The sequence below is a fragment of the Hoplias malabaricus genome, chromosome 5 (assembly GCF_029633855.1).
Source record: "Hoplias malabaricus isolate fHopMal1 chromosome 5, fHopMal1.hap1, whole genome shotgun sequence".
Taxonomy (NCBI): Eukaryota; Metazoa; Chordata; class Actinopteri; order Characiformes; family Erythrinidae; genus Hoplias; species Hoplias malabaricus.
Window position 1 is genome coordinate 16,825,161 of NC_089804.1, and position 21,720 is coordinate 16,846,880.

Genomic DNA, 21,720 nt, shown 5'->3' on the forward strand with positions numbered 1-21,720 from the left:
AGGGCACAGAGGAGAGTCATTAGCCATTAAACATGCATACACCACTGTAAAACGTCTGCCTCACAATCTACTACACTTTCACACACACATTCTTGAGGGTTTAAGTTATGTAGTTAAGGTTAAAGAGGGCATTCTAGCCACAATACAGACTTGAGGAATGGGGAAACCACATTCTGATGATGAATATTGAAGGTGAAATTATCCTAGGGTGGATTTTAAGGGCAGAACTCACTATTTGGCTAAGGAGGGTAGACACCTAGCACATTTTCTAGGAAGCTGAATATCCTGTTGCTGCTGTATGACTGTGGCTTACTTTAAACGTTCACTTTTATAGAGTTTGGGCTTTGTTTGATCTCAGGAACTTTGTACAGCACTGTTCATATCATCATGGCTGGACGTTCATGAGAACATTATTGGATTCACTCTCTCTAGGTCCTCCCTCTTCAGCCCATCACTCAGGGCAAGGTCAGCCAAAAGACAGCTAACAGAATCGGCTCCAAGCTCTTTTGAGCTGTCCAATGATACTGCATTTGTTCACTTTGATGTTACAGGACTTTTTTTCTCTCATTAAATTCACTGTGCATGGAAAAGTTTTATATCAGTCTGCTTCTAATACACACATACAGTCCCTCTCTCTCTTATTCCACATTGCCCTGCTTTTTTCAGCTAGCTGTAGACCTCTGGATGGGGGCTGGGTTAGGTCAAAACATCGGATGAGACAAAAGAGCAGTTTTACAGTAATTATCCATGTAGTGAATGTGGACTACAAAGCAATGAGACTGTGGCTGCTTTTTTCTACAGGATCATTATGTTAATTACTGAGTTTGCATGCGTGCGTGTGTGTGTGTGTGTGTGTGTGTGTGTACGTGCGCGATTGTGAGTGATTGAGAGAGAGCAAGAGAGAAAGAGGCAGTGTGTGAATGTGTATGTGCCAAACACTGACTCACTGTCACAAGACCATTATTCACTCTTTACGTGGCACTGAGATACATACACACTAGAGAGACAGGCAGGAGACTGTAAAGCTCAGCACACACACACACACAGACAAACTAAAGCCTCAAATGCATCGTTCATACATTGCTGTATCATTACAGTCCCAGCAAGCCTCTGCTTTTCTCATCCAGTATGAATTAGACTGCACACCTGCTCCAGATGAGGGACGCAGAAGCGGACACATTTGGGACGTCCCTGTCCAGCTTCCAAAGTCCTTTAAAAGAGCAGTCAGGACTAAAGCTAGTTTTTCACATGATAAAACTTTGAAGTGCTGTGTTGTATCATCAGCCACAGGTTATATTTTTTCACTAAAACACCCAGCATGCTCCACATAAACACAATGTCATTTTCACACCAGAACTTGCAGAAGGAGCATCAGGACCATTCCTATGCCACTTTTATTCCTCACTGGATCCATCGTCACAAGACAAAAGTGGTTTCCTTGCCCTGCATTTTCCCAATATAATTTTAAAAAACAAAAAAAATGTGTTATTTGTATATATCTTAAAAATTTTTTACATTAAGCAAAGTCTTTAATTTGAATAAACCTGACTTGCTGCCACATCAGGCTGCTGGTATCATTACTTGTACAATGTTGGGGTGTGCACTCTTGAAAGGCTGCTACAATTTAAAATATAGCTAGTTTGTTGACATGTTTATTGGTCTAGATTCTATATTCAGCAGATTACTGACATCTTTACTGTTTCTGCTTAGAAACAGATAGATTGGTACGCGATATGCATCAAAAGTTGTTCCAAAGTGCATTTTTCATGTTGATTTCTTTCTGCCCATAAGATAGGTGCAGGGACATCGTGTTTTAGTGCAAGGCTGCGAGGGTAACCATAGCCCAAAGAATACACATATTACACACAGCTACTTTCATGTTCCATTTTTTATTTTATTTTTTTATAATTGTCCTAAACTACCTGGTCTTAAATTGCTTCTTAAAGCTTACAAAGCTTGCAAATGAGTTCCTGAAACAATGAATAAAAACTTACATAGAAGTTAAACTTCAACCACGTACAAACAACAGTCAATTTTCCTCAAACACAAACCTTCTGTACGTAAACAAACCAGAGAGAACTGCTCTTCCCCACAATCGTGTATGTCCCTTTTAACTTTTAATTAAAGTCAAGGTAAAAAGATTAAGATTTTTAATCTGAAAATCACCCTTTCACTAGGTTTTGGTGAAATCTAGTGTTCATTTCAGTGGTTCATAAGGTTCTAGCATTTTTTTTCAAGTACATTTTAGCAAACTAAACTGATCTTCAGTTATTGTTACATAGTAGCAAATGACATTTTGGAGCCACCAACATATCTGTCACTTCAGCGCTGAGAATGATTTACCACCCAAATCATATCTGCTACATTGAAATGCAGGGTGAAAGAAACATAAGTATTTATACAGAGAAACAGGTGAACTACAGTCTGCAACTGTAGAACTACAAAAAGCTCCTGTATGGTCAGTGGAGAATGAGTGTAGAAACAAGGCAAAGTGTTTCTAATCCAGTGATCGTTCAGTGTCCTGATGATGAAATGGGGTATATAAAATAAATCAATCAAATTCAAAATAAATAAATAATATACAATATTGTACAATTAGTTCCCAATTAAAGGTACTGAATATGTGCCCTTGAGGGTACTACCACAGTGACCGTTTTTCTAAGAGTGTAGAGTAAAGCTTTTCCAGAACAACAGAGGCTATTACTACAACCAAACGGGACACACTCCCATTAATAACCTTTGTTTGTGAAGAAAGGTTGACAATCAGTGTTTGGACATAACTACAGCTGGAGTGAACACACCCTGGGCCGCAACCCTTGGATGGGTCACGGGCCCAATAAAATGGGTCGCTGAGAAAAATAATAATAAATAAATCCATTTTAACAGGCACAAACACAAGCTGAACATGTACACAAACGCCTCCTCATACAAGCCTTATGTTATGCTGCAACCCAGCTTCCCAGTATTTTCCCAGCTGCTCCTGTCCTAAGTATTAGGGTGTTCCAGTTCTAACTTTTAAATCTACCCCTTGTTTTTGAGTGTCATCCTTGGAACAGAGTTACATGGTATAGTGGTTACAATCTTCCCCTGCAAAAACAGGATGACCCTTCAAGAGCCTGATACCTCATCAGAACGCAAAACAACAAAGAGTAGTGCTTCATTCCCAGGCTAGTGTTGAACTTTAGCTAAATTTAAGGCATCATACACCTTCAGAAGTATTCAACAATCATATTATCACCCACTACTTACTCTGTTATATGAAACTGAATTGGCCAAATTATTCTGAAACACGCTGCTCTCCCTCAGCCAGAGGGAGAGGCAGATACTCCACGGCTCAGAGAATGCACTTCTCATGGGTCGTCATTTTTATTTAGCGAATCAGCAGCCAAATTTGTCCATCATTTGGTGTTGTAGCCAATGGAGTCACAGTCCCGCCAACAAGGATTTTTTGATTTTGTGACGACAATGAAACAGGTCAGTTCTTATAAATAAATAAATAAAAATCTTATTTTAGCACCATGTCTCAAAGAAATCATTTTTTTCAGTCATATCAAAATTTCAAGATATCAAGATACCAAGAGTTTTTGGTCATATCGCCCAGCCCTAGACATAATACATTGAAACTACATTAAAATACGATAAGACAATTGACAATAAGACAATGTCACAGTTTTTAAGGTATATATATATTATTGTAAACATTGAGTTTTGTGGGCAGATATATTCTGGGTGTCCTGTAAAAACATGTAAAACCCTACAATAGCCATTAGGTATTAAACTCAGGTCAGATTAAGATATCACTCAGTAGAGAAAGACATCGAACCATATCTCCAATACTAAGGAGGAGTCAAAAATTGTAAATCTGTCTCTGGAGCTCTCTAAATTGCACAATCAGAGTCTATCTGTGAGGGCTGTGCCAGACCCCAGCTGTGAGGGGCATCCCAAGCTGTCTGCTGTTTTAACAGCTGCCATTTCACTTCCTTCCGAGCAAGACGCAAAACACTATCCCTCACAAACACATACTATATCAAAGCTCTTAAACCACAACTCTTCCAGGATCGGTCCCATGCTTGTCTTTGATTTTTAGTTTCATTCCCTCATGCTGTTGGGGGCTAGCTTGTGTGTTGGGCTGCTCCACTAAGCAAAGCCAAGACCACCCAGTGGTGCAATAAAGTAAAACTCAGAGGCCTGAAGAAGGGGATGTATGATTTTTGAATTTTGAATTCAGTAATGATGATTAACAATATATATATACCCAACCTAATACAACTCCATGGTGAAGAGGTCAATATTATTGGTCATTTGATAAATCAGCTGGGCTTTAATAATAAAACCACTTATTTCCATACTGGAACTGCAGAGAATGACCAGGCCTGACCAGTGTTAAATCAAATACACCAGTGGTCTCTCATATCTGAAGTGAAGAAAGGTAAGCAAACCTCAGTCCTAAACCCTCTGCCATTACAGTAAATCAGATGTTTGTGGAGAAATCCCCCACTACCACCACCTTTACACAAGCCATCTCTCCACAAGTCACCCCCCCTCACTGAAGAAAAACAGCCCCAGCTTCTTATTTTCCAGTAAAATTTCCATAGCAAAACCTTTTCCGGAAACTTCCAAAACCCTACGGGGGCCTCGGATCCGGCCAAAAAAATGTCCTGACACTTTCTGAACGCAGAGGACGGACAGGCCGTCGTGTGTTTCTCATTTAGCCCCGGCCCTGTTCGCCCACAGCCTGGAATGTGGGGGAGCTATTGTGAAACAATAAGAGCTGCAAGAACATCTGCAATCGCTCAGGGGGCTGAGAGGAAAAGCAGCAGGCTGGCGATGGATGTCCGTCTCAGAGCAGGCAAGAACCCCATATCAGAACAGGAAGCAAAAGTCAGTGAATTTTTCCTGATGAAGCATACCTATGCTATCAGGCAAGAAACACTGCTTTCCAACCAGCTTCAGTGCTGTATCCATCAGAGACAAAGATATGTCTCAGGAGGAAGATAATGTCAATGGAAAATAAGTGAAAAACTGGAGCTCTAAATCTAGATTTGAAAAAATGTAGCTCAAAATGTAGAAAAAAATTGAATTTCTGAACAATGCCAAACCAGGTGTCTCACCAAAACTCCTCCCATCATATCATCAGTGGTTAAAGGTTTCTTCTTTAAGACACAGGGGAAAGTTAAGTTCTACCCTCACTTCACAATGCCAGGTGTTCATTTTATCCCTCCACTGTATGTAAAAAGACCCAATACTTTGGCACAACAAGCATTTGAAAAACATTTAAGATGTGGTTGGATGTAGAAGATTTTAAAGGTGCAGTATGTAAAATTTATTGGCATCTAGTAGTGAGGCTGGAGATTACAACCACCTGAATGCCCCTCCCTCACCCCTCCCTTAACACATAAAAACACAACAGGCCCTCAACTGCAAGTGATTAGTTCGTCTGTTCTGAGATACTGCAGAAACATGACAGAGCAACATGGCCACTCCTGTTTGGAAGAGGAAAAACGTATCCCTACACAGATATGAAGGGATTGTTCATGGTTATTGATTATACACAAACTGATTATACACAAATATGTTTTTGTAAACTATATTCCATTTCTGCTTAAAGAGCCTCCTCAGTCTTACACACTGCACCATTAAAGAGGACATCTGCAATTGTGGGGAAACACCGTTCTCTCTGGTTTGTTTATGTTCAGAAGCTCCATGTATTTTTAAGGTGAAAATGTATGTTTGAGGAAATAAACTGTTGTTTGCACATGGCTGAAGTTTAACATGTCTGTTTTGTCACTGTGCGAATTATCACAGAAACTAATTTGTAATTTGAGTTGTTTAGTTTAGCAGCACTTTTGGTAACGCAGTTAGCAGTCTGCTGAATTTAGAGACATTCACCCATTAAATAAACTGAACCAGCAAAAGCAAGTCAAAATTCCCCATCTGTAGAGCAGGAATAGAGCAATATCCTCATTTTGGTGTGTGCTTTTCAACATTTGACGATCTATGTTGTCTAAAAACCTTAAAATGCCAGAAACTAGCCTACTGGCGTGAGATTATTATTATTTTTTTATTAAAATCGTGAACATAAACTTTAAGGAGTGATCATCCCAAATTTCACTAACATTAATTCAGGTTGTAAAAAAAGCAGTAAAAGCAACTACTTCCCAAAACGGAACCTCGAAAATGTGGAAAGTACGCCTACAGATACCAAATCTCCTATAAAGAATAGAAGCTGTGGTGAAGGCCAAGAGTGGACACAATAAAACTTCACTCAGCTGTTGAAGTTTCAGCATTATTTTGGTTTAAACATATTTTCTGTGAATTTCCAATTATAATTTTAATGAAAAATAACTCCAAAGCTCTGAACAATCATTTTTCCAAATTCTATTTTATTAAAACGAAGCTTGTCACGCATCAATAGTGGAGTGTAACAGGACCACAAAACACACAGTTCCAACCAGTGCTTAGGTAAGGTTCTTAACAGCTTAACAATATCAGTATCATAGAGATGCTGGCTAGGGCAGCAATGGAGACGTGAGCCAAAGGAGGGGGAACAAAGCAGCAAGTGTGTGTAGAAGCCGGATACGCACTGATCATAACCCTATGAATGGACAGCCCTTTTCAACAGCACAGTACTTAAGCAGAATCTCAGACAGACACAAACGCACAACACAGACGCATTAGATAATATGACACCAGAGCCAACCTAACAATCAGATTTATTCGATTACTAAATTGCAGTTCACATAGGGATTTTAACTCTATGGCTAAAAGGAATAAACCCATTTCCCCTTAACCGAACTGTAGTTGAGCAGACAGGTTAAGGCTAATTTATGCTCTACATGCGAAAATAAATATGTTTCAACAATGCAATCGTCCATGCTCCCATACTTTCATGCAACCTTTTTGCCGGCACTGATATAAAGCCATACATCCACTAGAAGGCACCGTTCTGCGTCAAAACTTTCTGACATAACATTTGGTAGTGACAGTGGAGGTGGAAGCCTGTGCAGCCTTTAAACAAATCCCAACATATGGACGGAGAATTCTTTTCACTAATACCACCAATGACAGAAAGCGACTTCCAGATTCACTTAGCACATTTGCTATACTGCCACCACTATTTCCAGTGACACTGCATTTTGTCCGCATATGTAAGCTTTCACAAAAATTCTCCCTAATTCTAGGTACGAAGCTGACAAAATAAATATTGTACCCTCAAAATGTAATCTTGCACACTCGAAAGTAGGCTGTTTTTCATTTGCACGAGGACTAATATACAAGTCTGTATACGGGTGGAAGAAGAAAGTGGGGTTTAGAGAGCAGAGGGTTGAAATGGCACTGGAGAGTGTGAAAATGGATGAAGTGGAGTCAAAGAAAATTAAAAATTAAACAAAACGTAATATATATATTTTTTAAATCACCACAAATATCTGAATCTCAAAATTAAATATCTTATAAGTAGCCAAGCTGCCATCTTAAAGTCAAAGTTCTGTCCATACTTTAGTCAATTTAACACATGCCATGCATGATTGAAAAATACCAGTGGCACTAGAAATAACTCAATGGTTTTTAGCTCCTGGAGGCCTACACTAAAGTAGATCTTGACTGGATCTCTCTTAGCCATTTTCACATGTGAACTCTAAGAGTGCAGAGAAACAGGTTGTCCTTTCGCACAAAGGGTACAGCAAGAGATTTTCCCCATCAGACACATTCCCTCAGCTGGAAATGTTCTGCATGCTTTAAGCACAGTGCGCCACTTGTGTAGCGCATGCAGGAGGAATGACATTAAATCACTTTTAATTCTCAGCAAAATTACTGGCTCTTCTCAGCCATGGGACTTTGTACTAGGGGGATGGCAGGATAAAGTCCAGGTAATGTGTGCTACAATAGTTATGGACATACACTTTTAAACATGCAGCTCCTGGGTAGTGTCGAGAAATGTTCAGGGTTAATGGTCATGTGTTGAAGGAGCAAACCTAAAGAAGCTAACTGAAGAAACTGAAAATGTGTGTTTGAGTGATTTTTGTTTGTAGAGAAAGGAAAACATATGTTATATATAATGCATATTAGCTATTTTTCTCCAAACAACTATTTTAACACACTTAGGAAGAAGCCAAAGAAAGCGGCAGAACAACTCAACTCAACTCAACTTTATTTATAACAGGTCTTGTTCTCTAGTGCTGGGAAAATGCATGCCTCTCCAATGCATTATTAAATGCAGGTCATGTGCAGTGTTAAGCATGGTGAACAAATGGGAGAAAGTATTGCAAACTGGAGTGGTTCTGCAGTACAGGCCAGGCATTCCGGAGCAGATTCATGAGTTGACTCTGATTCCAATGCAGCACTGCATACCTCTCTCCTAGAAACCACTATTGGGCCGGCTCTTGTGAAGAATGACGCAGGGATTTGACTGCGTGCTGATTTGCTAAAGCATATGCACGGGCTTCTCTGCCACTCAGCCAGATGCTGCGAGTGCAGGAGAAAGTTTCAGAGGCATTCCAGCCAGCTGGGAGGACTATGAATCACGCTGAGGATACCTTAAGATTCCCAGCAGCTTATGAGATGTTGCAAATGCCAAAACCTACAAAACAGATCATTCTAACCTGTGTCAACGAGCTTTAGCATACAGACAAAACTAACAATTATGTGCCATGATCTTGTCTGAAATTTTCTTCAGTTTCAAGACAAGCAAGACCTGCATGATCCCAATTCCTTGAGTGCTCGGACAACCTCATTTGGTTGGAGTTATTGCAGTTATTGCAGATATGGAATGGGCAAATTTTCAGCAAATATCTGGATAGATTCAAACAAGGCCTAAGGAAATGCAAACTCCAGAATGGAAAAATGTCTCGGGAAACATTTTATAAAGGTTTAAAATGTACTGCCATGTTCAGAATACAGTATTTATAGTCGTTCTTTCTTGAATACCTTTGTGATAAAATGTAAACAGCATATCTACGCCTTTAAAATAGACTGCAATTGCTAGGCATGACTAACAAAAAAATAATGAGTCCAATCATGCATCAGTCTGTCATGAAGAAAGGTAGGAATCCCTCGTTCCCTGCTATGCTGCTATGCCTTTAGTCTGAGAGTTTGATGAGCTGAGAGCGAGCACACTGTTGGGTGGTTCTACTGGAAAATGTGTGTGTCAGTGTGTGTGTACATTTTGGCCTGCTTTCATGTCGTGCTTATTTTCACAAGCCAGACTGGTCACCAGGACACATCTGGCCTGCTCATCTGCCCAGCATTCCTCGGCTATATATCTCATCCTGTGTTAAACTGTGTCTGGTCTGACAGTGGCATCAATACTCAGACTCCGACCTTTACCCTTTGGTAACTTACCAGACAAGTCTACTGTCGTCACCCTTTGTCTGATTCCTAAGATTAGGCTTACAGTTCTGGTTCAAAACTAGAGAAAAAGGCTGTCAACACTCAAAATGCCTTTGTTGATCAACTACATTCGAGGTAAGGGATGAAAGTGTGAACAAAACTTCTTTCTTGCCACACTTTTTACAGCACTTTAGTGGATTCTATCCCTCGCTACTAGAGGCCTTCTGGCCTCTCTTCAAAATACTGCGATTATGGATCTATCTGTAATAATATTTTGGCTGGACAATCCAACACAGGGCGAGAAGCTAAGTTTGGAGATTTATGGGCCCCAATAAGAGAGATCAGAACTTCTGCATCACTTATAATTAGCTTGTGCAGACCCTTGTGGATGCTGAGTAATTGCACTGGGACACAGATTTATGACAGAAATTTTTTATCTGCTATAAGGAACCATTAAAAATGCAGAAGTTGACTTTGGGAATATGTCTAGTTCAGCAAAACACGACACTGCTATACATTACAACAAACAAAATCTGTTCTGTTACTCGACTTCTCCTTACCTAATAGGTAGGCAATTGATCAGCGGATGAATGAGGATTATTTGCCAACAACCTATTATACACAATTCCCCTGTACCCATATGTACTACAGCAGCCAAGACATATTTGGTGTCTAAAGTTTTACCTTTGCACTGAAGCTAAGAATCTCGTTTGGCAACATGTAACTTAAGCAAAGTTCATATCTGAGGTCAGAAACGACCTTCTTATTTTAAACTCATTAACATCATTTGAATTAGCATTTGGGAAGGGCAATTCAGTCAAACCTAATAATCAATATTTAAAACCACAGATCATGCCTTGTGCTAACTGAACAAGGCTGACTTTCCCGAAAGAATCTTAGAACAAAGCAGATTCTTAAGTGGTAGAATGCTGATCACACCGAACACCGTCTATCCCTTTTAACATGATCATAACAATAAGACGTTTTTGGGACACTGGGCCCAGAATATGTAACTCTATGCTAGCATTTTCTGCTTGGTGTAAGCAACATACAACCATATTCATAATTATTTCTCATGTCTTGTTATTTTTTGGACTACACAGCCCCTTATTTCAACTTATGAAATGAACTTTGCAGAACTAAAAACTATTTAAAGATTGCATTTGATCTCTATTTTCATCCATGGAATATTGAGGAATGTATGTTACATAATACAATTAGCATTTTACAAAGTTTAAATATTTTGTAGCAGCACTAGCCTTAAAGATCTAGTGCAAGACTGGAGCATCAAATAGCTTATGTATGGTTGCCTTATTCACCAATCTTGACATGTGTATCATGCACCTTGGTATGTGCAATTTATTGAATAATTGGTAACATCTGTGTGGAGTCAGGGGCCTCTACAGAACTGCTGTGTTGCTGGGCTTCACACTTCAGCGACTCATTAAAGGAAATGATTTGCCCAAAGCGCTGCATCTGCCTCCACATGCCTTCAGATGCTGACTTTTAAGAAAAGAGGAACATCAAACCCCACCGAAGCTGCCCCAGGAGCTCGCCACAGCTGGGGAGAGTCTGCAGACTTGCCTTCCACCGCTAAGTGGGGCTTATTCGAGCCTGGCTGGGACCTGTAAACATTCCCAAAGCCTTGAGCTGGATCCTGCGTTAGTCTTGGTGTTCTCTTCTCGCTGAGCTTCTTGTTTGCGTGCTCTGGCAGACAGCTGAAGCTCTGAAACCAACTGGAGGCTGAGTCACGGAATCCGTGTGTGCTGAGGGAATTGCTGTGGTGGGCCGATCCAGCTCTAAATCACAGCAGTGGGCAGCCAATCAAGACAGGCCAGCTTTCAAGTTATGTCAAGTTGATATGGGCAAAAGTTGTATAATACTGACCATTATCATCCGTCATTTAAATTAGAAAATATACTGATATACAGCTGTAATAAAATCACAGAACCTCTTCTCGGACAAGACAGTCTAGCTTTCGTTCCACACACAACAGAAACCTGGTTGTGGGGTAGAGTTCCGCTCAGCATAGTCGTTATCCAGCTCAGTGTACACCATCACAAGTGCTGACAATAAAATCTCGGGTCTAAATGAGCGAAGTCAAGTGACTCTTTCTGGATTAGAAAAACAATAATAGGTAGCTGGCCCAGCTAGGCTTAGCATCACAGCACAGATGGTGTTCCAGCCAACAGAAGCTCATCACATTTGTTTAGAAGATAAAGCCTCATATCTGTGAGCACAAAGTCGACTGAAGGGTCTTTATAGAGTTTTAATCTGTTTTCATCTTTGTGTAGACTGGATATTGCCCAAACTCAGAACTAAACTGACAACAGCAGTGGGCTAATGACCTTGAGACCCATGACCCCAAACCTTTTGTAAGAGCATGACATCACCAGGCAGCAAGCTCCTACAATGCCCCCTCATTTTGGCTATGGCAAAATGATGTAGCTAGCTAGATGGAAAGTTCATTTGTTTTACATAATTTATGTGAATGCCGTTTGTCATTCAGAATTGACATGCTCACATGTATGATTCCAGTGCTCAAAGGTCAAGACTTTTCTTACAAAACCCTCAGCTTTGCATTAAAGTAATCACTGATGTCATTGTCCAGTCTTATTTCTGACTCATGTGCATAGGGAACCAGCTGTTTTTCCCCTAAGCTGGGATCAGTTCCGCAACACTGAGATAAAAATGCCCAAGCTGGAGGAAAAAGCGCCTGAGTCATCACTTCCTTTGGTCTGCCTGGCATGTGGCTAGAATCAGTGGCAAGAGATAGCACAAAGACCCTGCTTCAATACTTTCCTCACTGGTACCAAATAGAACTGCTTAGACACTAAAGAAAAACAACAAAAATCATGTTTCCAATGATTGCCAATGTATAAAGGGCCAGGCAAATGATGATTATATATATATATATACATGCCAACTCTTGGTGCTCCATTAAATATTTGCTCATATTTACAGGTGAATGAATGCAGCTTTACTTTAATTTTACTTTAAGGTGAACCTCTCGTGGACACAACTTTCAAAAACTGTGCATGCAGTTGAACTGAAACCTGCTGCTCCAGAGCAACCATATTTCAGACTAAAGCCACTGTGCCCAGTGTCATCTAGAACATTTTTGAACTCCCAGCATTGGGCTTCCCATAAAGCTGAAGTAACAGCTTCTACAGGTTTGGATGAGTAAATTTTATCTTTTTTTCTCTCTGTTTTTTGTGTTGTTCCAATACACACAAACAAAACATGTCATTGCAATAATTCTGTGAGAAATACTTAATTCTCTGGAAACATTTCAAGGGCCAACACTTTCAACCACGATTGTATACAGAGCAACTTTCTTGTACAGACCATCTCAAATTGCATTACATACAATAACTAAAGTTAAAAAAAAATTAAATACAATAACAAAAATATGATAAACAAAAGTATTGATAATTAAATAATAATGATGACATTAAAATAAAATGACAGTAAAATCAAGTACATAATTTTATTAAATAAGTTAAAAAATACTCAAATAAATAAACATGTGCTGAACATAAGAACATATGTAGCAAATACATGATAATAATGCAAAAATAATAAATAAGACAGAGCCTATGAATGTGGAGAGCCTTAATTAATTCATTGCAGACAGTCACCCAAGGGCAGAATCAAAGCCAGGACCCAAGGACCCTGAAGCTGAATGGCAAAAACACTACCTGTAGCATGTTTGTGAAGTATGTGAATGCAGGGTATGTAGAGAACGAAAATGGCTGTAATATGAGAACCAACATCAGGGCATCAAGAACCCGGGGCAGGTTTCAAATATACTCACACACTCACCAAGTGACAACTTTTGATTATCTCTCCTATACACACTCCACATCCTGACTGGTCTTTACCAGCATTCATTGGAGACTCAGTGGCTCACACAACACTTTCTTTATCTCTATTGTTGTGTCCATTCATCTGTCTCTCTCTTCCTATCTCTAAAACTCAGGTCCTATACAGACAAGCAGCACTGCTGTTAAAACCACATTGCCAGCATGAGACACTAGACAGCTAAAACAGGGATAGTGATCCAGGACTCTTCTGCATATTACATGCTCTATTAACTAGAACTGAATGATAGAGAGATTTAATAATATATCTGCAATCATCAACAAAAAATCCATTGACAGTGCTGCAAAGGAGAGCCAACCAAGAGAATAAACAGGACAACACAGTTTATTTAATAATCTGTATGTGTAATATGTATTTCCCATTTTGCTGCTGAAGTGATGTAGCATTAAGGCAATAAGTAGAGCAGCTGGTTGATCAATTTATTTTCTGATTCATCCTATTGTTTATCTGGTTCGATCTATTCCTAAAGATGCACACAAAACACACACACTCACAAATACAACCACTTTACAAAGGAACAAAACACAATTTCTGATTACAACCCAGTGTGAAAATTCAGCATTAGCTCCTCCCCTAACCATTTATACCTTTCCAAAACCCTAATATAACCCTAACCATAATCCAACCCTAATGCTAACCATAATCTTACCCTAAGCCTAAATTAGATCCCCAAACATATTTGTATTGACAGTAATAGCACTGAATCATTTAAGCTACTATTAAATCAAGGTGTAATCTCACAGTTGCTTGCTATCTGGTAAATCAGAAATGCTTAATGAGCGATTTATCAAGAGGTTAGCTTACCAAGGCTAGCAGGCTAGCAAGACGATAACTTACCAAGGCTAGCTACCTATATTTTTTGCCTCAACTGGTTTCTGTAAATGAGAATTAATACTTACTAATTATTTCTTTAACCATTAGCTTTAGTGTTTTTACACTCTGTCATTTTATTCAACAGAAGAATGCTACGTGCATCAACTATGACACCATGCGTCATAGCTATTATTTGCATTGATATGCCTTCATGTCTGCTGTTGACAAGGGCACATTTTTCACATGTGAAAAGGGCACATTTATGATAGTGTATGATATAGTTTCTTTAAATGATCAATTATTTCCTATTAATTCCCAAAACTTCCATGGATAGTTTACATTTCTGAATATTTCCAAAGTTCCCGAGCTAAAGTTCCCATAGGAAATGTCCTGTAATTTACTGGAAATTTATCTGACATTTTCCACTGACATTTCCCTTTGCAACCCTAGGTACATCAGACTTTTGATTGGCTGATGCAAGAAATAATTGAAACTATCTCCTCCTAATCTCTTCAGCCATTTGTTCTCCGGGGTGCAGACACACATACTTGGCTGCCGTTGCGCTTTAAATCCTTTTGTCTTGACAAAACCATGCCTGGATATACTGAAATCATTTCCTACATTTTGTTAAGTTTGAAAGTAAACTGATATGTGTCTAAACAACTTTCATATTTTAAAAACCACTTTTAAGCACAAGTCTTAAAAAGTTCTGACACACGTGCATTCTGTAAGGTGTGTTTACATTTTCCCTGCTACAGGGAATGCCCACTCATTTCGTTGCTGTGGTCATGGCATTTTAAGAGAGTTATTTCTACCAAAGTCAAAACTGGCAGTTTTGGCTGCATTCTGAGGAAACCTCATCTCCAGTCACACGGTGTACGTGCTTGTGTACATATGCGTGCTGAAGGAGAGTTAGTGGTTAGGGGTTGGCAGATGATTGGTTGGGGGGTGGTGGGGTGGATGGGTGGATGCTTCAGACAGCCGTAATATTTCTAGTTTGGTCCTCAGTCATGACTTGGCCGGCCTTAAGCCCCAGTCGGCCAGTATTTAGTCTGAATGAGCTTTTAGGCCACATCCATTACACAAGAGCATCTAGTGAAACATCAACAATTTCATACACTGCTGAACAGTGCACTGGTCAGAACATCTGAATGAAATGAACACTCAAAATGGCATGGGGCCCGCACGCTGGTGTGGTCAACAAATAGTGGCCATCACAACATTACGTTGTACCATAAGAAGAGTCAGAAAAAGCTTTGGGATGTAAGTATATTAGAAGCAAAGAAATGATGTGTAAAGATTAAAATCAATAGAAATATGGGCTAGGAGTAGCAGAATAGAGAATGGGACAACTTATAATTGAAATCATGAAAAACACATGACTCTTTTGTGAACTGGCTGGAGAAAGGATCTTGCTTTGGATGTCTCATCTAATAGAGGTTCCAGCAAAAGTGAAAGCAATTTTGCAATACTAAAAATCAGTTGATTATGAAATGCCATGAAAGACATCATGTGAGTTTTATGAAACTGTGGACTTCTCACAAGCTTTTAATTTGACAGCCACAGGTATGATTTAGCACTGTATCAGCGTGTGACTCGCTTCTTTCACACGGGAAATATTTTAGGGAACAGTCCTCTTTGGATGAGCACTTTTTTCCCCCATGAGGTTTTTTACACACACACACACACACACACAGCTGTAGGGTGAGACTTCCTGTATGCCTTATTGTTAAATCTGGGATTAAGTGTTCTAAAACAACTCAATGTGAGAAAGCTTTTCAACAACAGCATAATCTAGAGGCTGAAGGCCTCTGTTCGGTCTTATGGGCAGCATTGAAAAACTGGGGAACAGAAACAGGACTAGAAAGCCTTTCATGACACTTAAGCCCAGCTTCAATCTATATATACAGCATTGAGAATTGTTTGTACGTGACAAACTAATCTAGCATTGTGTGTGGCTTTAAGTAATCCTAGAAACACAACACTAACAGAAACAGAGGTCACGAACTAAAGTCCTGATGATTCAATGTGGGAGGCAGATGAAGATGTTTCTGGAGATGGAAGAGGTTAATCCAACATTCAGAAGGCCACTTCTGCTAATTAAAAGTTCACTGTCAAGCATTTAAAACTTGAAATACCTTGAATACTAAAGATTCTGGTCCACATGTCTGATGCAGCAACAGTTCAACGTACTTTAAAGTATGCACTAAAATTTCAAGGGAAATGCTACATATTTTCATAATTGTTTGGACCTGGGATTTTGCGAGAGGTTAAAGGAAGTAAAATAATCTCAAAGAGCACAGGGACCTCCTGCTCTCTCACTCTGTTCACGGCTGTGCACTTTGTGTTGGGGTATACAGTGGCTCATTCGGATTTAAAGGAACAGACGCTAAAACTGCCTGTTCTGAACAGGGCTGTTTAGACAGGGGAGGTGCTCTGTTGTTTGACTCTTGTTGTATCTTGACCAAAGCATGTCACAGATATTTCAATAACATCCCAGGGAACTGAGTTAACGTTTAGAAAAAGGGTATATGTGGTTCAGTCAATGGAATGTATTGAGAACCATATTTATTTTGCCATCACTGAGGATCCAATCAGAGCACAGTGTTCTCCCACTGTCTAAGCAACACTGTACAGAACAGTCAGATTCAGCACTTGTTCCTTTACATGACCTGTCACACACAAACAGCAGCGTCAAGTGAGGCACACAGAGGCTCTATTGTAAGTTGGTTTACCTTGGTTCTCTTCTTCTCAGTTCTCATTTTTGCTGGTTTGGCTCAGATCAGTCATTTCTCACTTTTGCTTGGTTCTCTTATTCCTCCACTCCCATCATGTTTGTTTTATGTGGTTTAATCCCATTTTGTGGTCTCATATAAATGCAGGTGGTGGTATAATTCTAAAATCTCAGGACTTGATGTCAAAATAGGGCTGTGCTATATTGTACAGTTCAAAAACAACAATAATAATAATATCAGTATAATTTAAAACTAATAAAAAATAAATCACTATCCTGATAATAGTTATATTCAGATTTTTACATAATGAGATCATGCAGTTACATAGGAAGTTGCTCTAGAAAAGGGGAGAGACATCAGTGGTGTAGATGTATAATAAACCACAGTAATGTAAGAAATGAAAGAAGCCTGTAACAACAGAAGAGGGAAACACAAATAATCTGTTTCATCATCTCAAGCAGAAGCACCTGGTTGAGGATCAGGAAAATCAAAAATGCCATTAGAAGAGTTCAAAAGCCAATGATCTCTAACCCAAGGAGTTAAACTACACTGACTCAGCAAAGCAACTATTCTGATTATTTTGTTTTGTTATTTACTGTGAAGCTTTAGGGTTACTTTTGGTATAATTTTTTATATGTTTACTGTTTATATGGACAAACTGCATTATCTGCATGTTGATTGTGTGGTAGATTCACGATTCACAAAGGACTGACAAATCCCAATGTATAGAAAAACTCACATCCTCCCTCCTATTTGGGTCTGCTCCACAAGCTTCGCATCAGTGGCAATGCATGGCCTAGTATCAGTAAAAACATGAATTTCCAGATTCGTAAAAAAAGGGTGTTACTCACGATGCAGACTGAGGAAAATGTTGACATTCCTCTCATCAGTGAAGCTCTTGGCATTGGGGAAATTTGCGCACTTGAGGAGTGTGCCGCTTGACGTGTCCCCGACATGGATCCAGCAGACTGTCTCTTCAGCGTAGATGAAGTCCATGGCAGTGGTCTTGCGGGTGTCAATGGAGACAGGGTTAACGCCATTTAGAGAGGTGGCCTGGATGTTCTGGGCATTAGCAATGAGGAGATACGGAGGACGTTCCACAGGGTCTAAAGGAAAAGTGAAGGTGTGGCTTACACCGGTGGTCCAAAAGTCTTAATATTTATTAATAAATGTTAATTAAATGTGTAATTATTTGTCATTGTACTACCTACAACGAAACTTATATTCTGTATTTAACCCTTCTGTGGCAGTGAACACACACACAGGTGGGTAGAGTACCTTGCTCAAGGGGCCATGGATGTTGCTGCCGGTCCTGGGGAAGCCCGGTCCTATAAACATTAGGCCAAAGCTGCCCCTAAAGGCACCGCTGGGACTTGAACCCAGGATCTCCTGTTTACTAGACAGGCGCTTTAAACAACTAAGTCACTGTGCGGCTAAATTAAAATTATCAGGGAGAGCGCAAACACAATCCCCCACTACTAGAAATGATGCAGTCGAGATTTCCACATTTGAAGAAATTGCAAGGATCAACACAGCCGGAGTGCAATGGCTGAGCCTTGCCTTGGGTAAACCATATTTGTGATCATGGTGTCGCCCCCTGCCATGTAAGTATGGCCCCATTTTCACAAATAATACAACAACATACTTAGTGTGTTTGGGCATGGGAAGATCTTTTATTATGCTGTAGGTTATTGTTAATATGGCAACATGACACATAACAAAATTACATACACTGCCTGTGTGTGTGTGTGTGTGTGTGTGTGTGTGTGTGTGTGTGTGTGTGTGTGTGTGTGTTTGAGAGTCAGTGAGACAGAGAGAGAGAAAGAGAGAAAGCATGTGTGAGAAAGAGAGTGTGTTTACCATTCTTGGCCTTGCAGGAGCGGTTGTCGGGCTGAGGCAGGTAGCCCTCCACACAGCTGCAGGTGTAGGAACCCTCTGTGTTGGTGCACGTCTGACTGCATGTGCCATACCCTGCACACTCGTTAAAATCTGTAGCACAAAACACAACCTCGGTCAGCAGGACACACACACACACTTTGGGCTTATAGAGCCCCTACTCCTAGCACCATGGTAAAGACTATGGGTAGAATCAGAGGCAGTGCTTGTGTGAACAGAGCCCATAATGCCCCGGAGCATCTCCTGCATGTGCTGCCTAAAGCACGTAGAACATTTCATGCTGCAAAATCCCATCTGTGTGCTACATGTGTGAAGTGACCACTCCGGGCGGACGAGTTTCTCTGGAGTCCATATCCTCACTGTCCTGTTAATACCACATATCTCTCAAAATAACTACTTTACAGAAGGGAAAAACCTTCATAACTTTTGAGGGAAGGCAATGTAAAAAATTTTACATTGTCTTTTTTATGAGACATTTTGGAGCATTTCTATTGGTTCGTTCATCCTGAGGTTTTACCACAATGTGAAGTGTAGCTGCTGTGTTCAAATCCACAAAAATAGAGATACATGTGGGTCTTAGTAAACAGCCAAGGGTCTTGTCCAATAGTTTATCCTTAAGTCTAACTAGCAATTCTTTCTTTCTAACCATTTCTGCAGCTAAATATTTACCTCTGATTGGCAGATCTTGGGTTTAATGTTAATCACAGGAGGAAACCCTCAAATAAAAACTTAATCCAAGCAGACAGTTTCTTTCTAGACTTGTGAAGTCAGCTACCAATTTTTTGACCTGCTGCTGACTCAACACATGGAGGAGAATGCTAACCTTCCAGTGTCTTCCTAGCTGACAGTCCCTCACACTGCCTAGTACTGTGCTTGTGATGAGGGGAGAGGCAAAGGTCATGCTACCCGCTGACAGAGAGCTTTATGATTGCTGATGAATTCTGATTCTAATTAAGTCTGATTAAGATTAAATCTGCCTCTGTGGAGTCATTAATAAAGCAGGAGATGTCAGAAATAAGTCATGAATGGAGTATCAAAAGAATCCTTTGAGAAACTGTCTCATTTTACCAACACTACACTTGTGATAACAGATGAATATTTTAGTTGTTGAAAATGTAGTGTTTTTCAAAAGCCCCAATTTTACAAAGTACTGTTTGTTAGAGTATGAGACCCCCTAATTTAAGATGTGTGTAGTTGTAGTGTTTAAATATAAAACACAGTCAGAAGTGTTAGGAAAGGTGTGTTACTTTTCACCTATCTGTATTTTCAAAGAAATGGTAGAGAGTCACTCATCGACAGGTATAGGCTCAATATCAGCTCTCAATGTTAAATTATCAATTTTATAATAAACATGACCTAAAATTCAGTGAGTGATGATCTCAGTTGTGTATTTTTTCCCCCTAGTGTGGTCACAGGGGGTCTGAGCAGCTTCAGCATAATGACCTACTTTTAGATGCTCAAGCAATTTTCATGATCAGCATCTGTAGGGCATAAATATAATAAAGTTATTAGGATGTTTTAGCTGTGACCGGCAAATCATTCAGCGCAGAATGAAAGTGTCATATCAGTAGCAGGATTATAGGGAGAGAGGAAGGGAGGTAGGTAGGGAGGGAAGAAGGAAAGTTGGTGAGAGATAAAGGGGGGAGAAAAAGGAGAATAGGAGAAGGAGGGAGAGAGAGATGAAGGTAATGATGGAAAGGGAGGGAGGGAGAGAGACATGGAGGAAAAAAGGGAGGGGTGGGAGTGGAAAAAAGAGAAGAGTAAAGAAAAAGAGGGATGGAGGGAAGGAAATAAGGAGGGAAAAGGAGGGTGCAGCACGAAGCAGTGTGCATCCTCACGCTATAATTATGGAGCTGTACCCTATATACAGGTTAATGTCCCTGCTGTAAAAGACTTTCTGTAAAGTCTTACTGCAGTAGGCAGGGAAGATCTCATCCCTTGTCTGTGGAGCGGTAGAACGGTGTTCTCTGAAGTGAAGGAACACCTTTTAGTATCTTTGAAACGAGTTGGAGTAGTCTTAGCGGTCCTGAAGTACTCATCAAACCTGACCAGAGCAGGCGAACGGCTGTCTGAGAATCTGTGTGCAGTGGACCTCACCTTTGCAGCTCTTGCCATCTTCTCCGACTTCGTAGCCGTTCCTACAGTAGCATCTGGGGCCAGAAGGGGTGATGGAGCAGTTATCCGAACAGCCCATAGTGCTGCAGTTATGAACAAACTCTGGAAAACAGACCACAGAAAAACAAAATTACAGTCTGAAACGAGCACACGCACTTCATTTTTCATTGGAGCAGAAATTAGGCCTAACACTCTACAACCATAGGATGGCATCAGGTTAGAGCTGTACATTTATACCTATGGATTTACAATTACAGAGTGTAGTAGTCCACTGGTTGCCCACAGGACGCTGTTGGGTGAATATTTGTTTAATGGGCGTGGTGCAGGGACACAGATGTAGTCGTGGTGGATCAGACACAGCAGTGCTGCTGGAGATTTTTAAACACTTTTGTGTCACTGCTAGTGCACCAAACAAAGATATCCAGCCAACAGCATCCTGTGTCCACCGATGGACTAGAGGAGGACCATTGTCAGGAGAGCTACTGTCTTTGACTTTACGTCTACGAAGTTGGACCAACGAGGTCTACGTATGTCTAACAGAGTGGACAGTGAGTGGGGTGCAATGTTTGAAAACTCCGGCATTTCGGCTGTGTCTGATCCACTTGTACAAGAGCAACAAACACCATCCAAATAATACCATCTCTGTGGTGGTCCTGACAAAGATATAACACACTAAAAAGTATGCAAAGCAACAGATGGACTACAGTCTGCAGAGGATGTGTACTTATTTGAGAACAATTGGGTGTAGTGGGTGATTACATTAGCAACAGCCATACTCCCAACCCTCTCAGATCAGAAGCACTGATCTAGGAACAGTTCCAGTATACAATTCCCATTGAATAATGGCATAGACCAAGGATGACCTGTTCCCAACTAAGCTGATTTAATCTCAAGACATTTCATAAATATGAGTATGTGTCGCCTCCAGCCTACAGAGACAGCGTGTAAA

At 40.2% G+C, this 21,720-nt stretch overlaps 1 protein-coding gene and 1 non-coding gene across 3 annotated transcripts in view; both read right to left on the reverse strand.

Annotated features, from left to right (window-relative positions):
* The window catches only part of lrp1ab (low density lipoprotein receptor-related protein 1Ab), a 197,990-nt gene that overhangs the window by 102,175 nt on the left and 74,095 nt on the right, over window positions 1–21,720 (reverse strand). For both annotated transcript variants that reach the window (XM_066670352.1, XM_066670351.1), the window contains exons 4-6: window positions 20,754–20,873; window positions 18,621–18,749; window positions 17,612–17,866 (exon numbers count right to left, since the gene is read on the reverse strand). In XM_066670352.1, the coding sequence (XP_066526449.1) occupies window positions 17,612–17,866; window positions 18,621–18,749; window positions 20,754–20,873 (504 nt within the window). The remainder of the gene's footprint in view (window positions 1–17,611; window positions 17,867–18,620; window positions 18,750–20,753; window positions 20,874–21,720) is intronic.
* LOC136698547 (U1 spliceosomal RNA) lies at window positions 18,208–18,372 on the reverse strand. Its single transcript, XR_010803123.1, has one exon. It is a non-coding gene; the product is annotated as a U1 spliceosomal RNA (small nuclear RNA).